The sequence below is a fragment of the Punica granatum genome, chromosome 3 (genome assembly GCF_007655135.1).
Source record: "Punica granatum isolate Tunisia-2019 chromosome 3, ASM765513v2, whole genome shotgun sequence".
Lineage (NCBI taxonomy): Eukaryota > Viridiplantae > Streptophyta > Magnoliopsida > Myrtales > Lythraceae > Punica > Punica granatum.
This window is the reverse complement of record NC_045129.1, coordinates 16,355,234-16,360,749: the sequence shown is the minus strand read 5'-3', so window position 1 is coordinate 16,360,749 and position 5,516 is coordinate 16,355,234. Positions and strand designations below refer to the sequence as shown.

The window sequence follows — 5,516 nt, the reverse complement described above, 5'->3', positions numbered from 1 at the left end:
CATTTATCCAAGTTAAAAAAGAGTAAGAAGAAGAAATGGTTCGATCCTCTTATTTTTATTTCTCGAACTGAAAGATCCGTGAATTGGGATCCTAGTGCATATATACAAATGGTCCAATGGGAGCAAGAATTTCTAGGAACATTTGGAACACTTCGTTTTTGAGCAAAAGAGCAGTTTTCAAGTAATCTTTAATTGATTGTGTATTAATCAATATTCGATTGATTGGTTTGAGGTCACCGACAAAAAAAGGTTTGTCTAAGTCACTTCGTTTCGTTTTGTCCAAGTTATTTCTCTCACTGAAAGTATGAGTAACCTCATGGATGGGGGCTCACCTAACATTGAGAGGTAGGGAGCACAGGGATTCCGATGAACGACCAGACTACGAACGACGTCAGAGTTGATCTCCATTGTGACAAGTCAGCGTCCAAGCAAGCCCCGTGAAGACCTGCCATAGCTCGGCTACGACAGCAGCAGCAAAACAATGTCTTGTGCTAACCCAAAAATCCACTGAATCCGCTGTCATCACCGCCTTAAAACTCCCGGCTCCTCCTGCTCCAGATTTGCATTAGGAAGCTCCATTAGTATTTAGCTTGATCCAATACGTTGGGATTGGGTCCACCTAATCCACCGCATCACCTTTACCCGCTTGTTTGCTCCTTTGTTCAGTTCATAAGCTTTCATCAATCTTTTCAATCATCAGTGTAATTGATGTCATACAAAAGCCAGCAGGTCCAACTATTAAAATAGCAGGTCCGGTAACTTATTGTTCATTTGTTTGATCAGTAAGCGCAATTTAATGATTTTTTTCAGTTGAGTAGGACACGTGGCCAAAAGCTGACAGAAACAAAACTTATCTTGATTACCAAATCGATTTGCAACTTAGCTACCTTCATTTTAGAAGTTCAGATAGAAAAGAAATCCCAACCCTATTAATCATCATCGTCCCATAACTTTCTTAAATCATCATCATCCACTGCGCCGCAGAATCCGGTAGTTAATTACTCTAAAATTGGAACATATCAAGTTGATAATTTTCCTCATCAGTGATAGACCAATCGAGGGGTCTGAGGGGGCACAACTGCTCTCCCCCAAAAAAATTTGTAGCATTAAGAAAAATTCAATATTATTATTTTTAATTTTTGATGAAATTCCTCGTATTCGCCTCTCAAACTCGAAAACTTACTATCTTATCCGTCCTCTCTAAGTCAAGGAGCCCTAGTCGAAATCCTGGGTGCGTCCCTATTCCTTAGTCGAAATTCGGGGTCCATCCGTACTCCTCATAATACCTCAAATTAAACGACGACTGTCGTCAATGATGTTTGTGCTGTGCTAGCTCCATAATTTTCCACTAGGAGGAAAACATTTTCTGGCTCCTGCTTTTCCGATTTTATTAGCACGTGATTATATTCCATAATTTCTTCTCTTCAGTAGGCAGGCAGTTCCACTTCAGGGAGCATATGTATTAGAACGTTGACTGGGCCCCATGTTTCGAATTTTGACTAGGAAGTAACCGCCGGTAACGGCCACGTCCCCTTTACAGTCACACGTCCTTTGGACCAACCGTCCCATTTTGCTTCCCAACATATATTTATTTACAACGCATCCATCCATTCCTTCTGCCATAAACTCCCCAGATTGCTCTGATCTTCTCTCCTGATCTCGAAGTTCAGAGATTCCAATTCCCTTTTGCGTCTGTATTTCGTTTGGTTCGAAATTTTTAGGAACACCGGCAGATACGATGGCTTCTCTCAGCGTCTTGCTCTTTGGGTGTCTTGTCATCCTAGCGGCCACGAATAATCTGGCCATGGTCGAAGGGATGAAGGAGTTCAAAGTTGGCGGAACAGAAGGGTGGCGTGAACCGCCCCAGAATAACACTTCCATGTACAATGATTGGGCTATGAGGAAGAGGTTCCACATCGGAGATTCTCTAGGTGAGTTTCGCTTCTAATAAGCTGCTCCTTTTCGTGCCTTTATCATGGACCCCGTCTTAATCATGTTTCGTTAAAGTTACTTGTGATTTCGATCTGTGCGAGTCCTTCATTCCACACATTAACTTCCTCGGGCGACTGGTCAAGTAGTTTAAGGAGTTGCGACTGAGGCGGCATTGTGAATCATGATGTGCGCTTCAGTCTGAATTCGAAGTACTAGACATTTTACCACGGTGTTGCTAGCTAGTTCACTGACTTGCAAAAGGCTCAAACATACCTAATCTCTTAATTTGGGTAGTATCCATTTTTTCAAATAGCCGCAAAAAAGTACCTTCATTTACTAACAATAAAATGCATCGAAGTAAGGATTTTCGATGTTTGATTGATGATGAGGTAACTCGTCTAGGCTGCTGATTGTCGCATTCCTTCTGCAGTATTCAAGTACAAGAACGATTCAGTGCTTGTGGTGGACAAGTTCAGTTACTACCATTGCAACACGAGCAACCCAATCCTAGCCTTGAACAATGGCAACAGCACGATAATGCTAGACAGGCCAGGGCCCTTCTACTTCATGAGCGGGGACCCCATCCACTGCAGGAATGGCCAGAGATTGCTTGTCGAGGTTATGTCGCAGCACCCGATCCATCATTCCCCACCCTCAGTTGCCAGCCCGCCTGAATCTGGCTCGATCTCCCCTGCATTGTCTCCACTCTCAAGCTCAGGAGCTTTTGCTACAGCAACAATGTTTAGTCCCATGGTGATTGCTTTTGTGGCTGCAGTAGTTGTTCCGGCATAGACCATTTATGCGTTTAGGCGTTCATGCTTCGTTGTTTAGGTGATTCTTCTTTGCTGTTTGATTCCAGCACATCTGCTAGTTAGGATTTTGTTTCGAGCAAATATTTATATTGATTTGTTCCCATTTGCAGACTGTTTATTGGTAGGATTTCTCGTGTGTTTAATTGTTCGAAGGCATCTTATTGCTGATTCCCATTTCCATTTCATTGCTAATGTTAGTTACAGCTTCTCTCTTTGATTCTCAATCATGTCGAGTCAAGAGTATATATATACCCTGTATTCGTGACATCAGCATATCTCCAATCTTGAACCGGGGGAACTCTTAAATTACTTCGTGTCCGCTGCGACACTGAAAATTTCACTATAGGTGTAAGCGCTAATGTGTTGGTGAACAGACCATTTTTCCTCCTGCATTATAACCTTAATCCCAAATATAGTTAAGGGCTTAACATTCTGGCCACAAGATGATGCGCTTTACACAATTCCATGTCGGCTTATTTGTGTGTCTAACTGCCAGCCAGGCCCAACAGGCCCAAGCCGAGAACAGGCTTTTCACATTGCTAAATTCAGCCCATTAGACAATGTAGACGAACCGATGTCTTTCAATTTATTATCGACACGTTTAGGATTGTAAATGAGATTACTCGTGAGCTACTTGTACTCGGCTTGATAAATATCCGAGACGGACTTAGTTATACTCGACTAGATAGGCTCGAGCGCTTAAACGAGCTTACTAAAATTACAAATATGCCAATTGTAATTTAGCAAACCACATTTATATAGGTGATAAGCTAGAACTAAAATTAATTATTTTTTTCTTGTTTTACTTCGAATGATTTTAATTAGCTTATGAATCTTGCACTTATAAATGCTAATGCTGCGTTTGGTTTCAAAGTAGAATTTTAAAATTAAATTTTGATTTTGAAAAAGAGTGGTATAAATGGGGTCCACCCTTTGATTTTGTATGAGTTATTTTGTTTTGTTATGAAAAAAGTGGTATAAATGGGGTCCACTTTTTAACTTTGTATGAGTTATTTTGTTTTGTTGTTAGTAGAATTAGGTTAAAGTTGTGATTTTAAAATCACATTTACAAACTAAACAAGCCTGTCCATTCTAGCTTTTTTATATCGTATCAGTAAATTGCTAGTTGCATATGGATCGGACCCATTTACACCCCTAGTCATGTTATCAACGGATTAGCAGACATATAAAAATAAAATAGGAAATTTCATAAAATACATATTAAATATTATAATTTATTTTAAAAAAAAAAACTTAAAAACCATCCCCTAATCGAGGTTGCCAGCCACCACAGCAATGACCAGCGACCTCGATTTTTTCGAGGGGGGGGGGGGTTTAGGTTATGGTGGCCGACAGTAGGGCCCTACCAATAAGAATTGAGGAAAGCCCGTAATTGAGGTTCCCCGCCATTTCGATCGGTGGAGCCCTGCCGCTGGCTAACACTCCCTAGTCAGGGTCACCCTCACCATTGTGGTGGCCGATGACTCCTTTCTTAGGGGTGGTGGTCGGCGGCAAGGCCCCACCAATCAACCCCTCCCCCTTTTTTTCAATTTTCTTTTTTTATTTTATTTTTAGATTGATTTTTAATTAAAAATTTTCTATGGGTCCCATTCAGCCAATATATGTGCATCACGTGGCATCATTAAGTGCCACGTTAGCATGTCTGGTTAAAATTTATGGAGAAACTAACGGCGTGGTAAAATTGATAATGAATTGATAATTGTATGTTTTTTATTGCAAAAAAATAGTTTGTAATAAAATGTAAAAGATTTGTATAGTTTAGGATTTTTTTAATGTCATTACCCTCTAATTTTTAATGCCTTTGCTGAAGTGGGATTATACGTAAGCAAATTAACCGAAAGTTCACTAAAAAATACTAACATGAGCTTTTGAATTAAAGATAGACTCAGTTGCTTATAGGTCCAGTGAATATTTTACATGGTATCAGGTGAATTATGTTTTAGCCCGCTCGTGTGAGCTCATATCAAGTCAAATTCAATTTCGATATAGTCAAAGTGCGCCTCATCTTAATCTAGCCCAAGTGTGACCCCTCATCAAAAGGTTGTTCTACTCATTCTTCCATATGAAAATATCTAATTTTACCCTGCAATATTTTCCACTCTAAGCCAAAAAAAAAAAAACTTATGTGCATTTCTAGAATTTATCTTCAAACAATAATATTTGTTAGTATCAAAATGAAAATAGATAAGCTTCATTCTATGTTAATTGCATCAAATAAAATTTCATGAATAGGTCAATTAATCTTATATAGGTCATGACTTCTCATCAGTTTTTTTTTCCCCAAGAATATGCAAGCCCCATAATAATAAAAGTGAAAACTTCTTAGTCCTTATTGGAGTTACTTCTTTGTGACTGTTTTTTTTTTTGGTTAGCTCCAATCAAAGAAAGTTCAAGGACATCCACTATAATGTTCTATTGAATTTTCAGCTCCACCTTTACCATTATCTTTATAACGATATCATTCATGAAACGATCATTTCATAAGAGGGACAATAGATTTAAAAAATGGTTATTAAGTCTTATAAATTTTATGAAAGTATCTTTTTCATTAAACATATTTTAATGTAGTTTTATTACATAATCTGTATAGTAGTTATGTATCAATTAATTATTTTGCCAACATTGAACAAAATTCGGGCTCCGTCCTTAGGCTTTGATACATTGAGGCATGGAGTGCGACATAAAAATATGCATGGATACATTGAAATGGGTAATTGTGGAATTGTGAAAAGTTGATATGCATTTTTGAGC

At 38.8% G+C, this 5,516-nt stretch overlaps 1 protein-coding gene across 1 annotated transcript; it reads left to right on the top strand.

The window, feature by feature from the left end:
* The first annotated feature begins 1,636 nt into the window (after positions 1-1,636).
* Positions 1,637-2,883, top strand: LOC116201634 (mavicyanin-like). Its single transcript, XM_031532924.1, has 2 exons — positions 1,637-1,931; positions 2,363-2,883. The coding sequence occupies exons 1-2, from the start codon at positions 1,739-1,741 to the stop codon at positions 2,722-2,724; spliced, it is 555 nt and encodes a 184-aa protein (XP_031388784.1). The 5' UTR covers positions 1,637-1,738; the 3' UTR covers positions 2,725-2,883.
* The last annotated feature ends 2,633 nt before the right edge of the window (positions 2,884-5,516 follow it).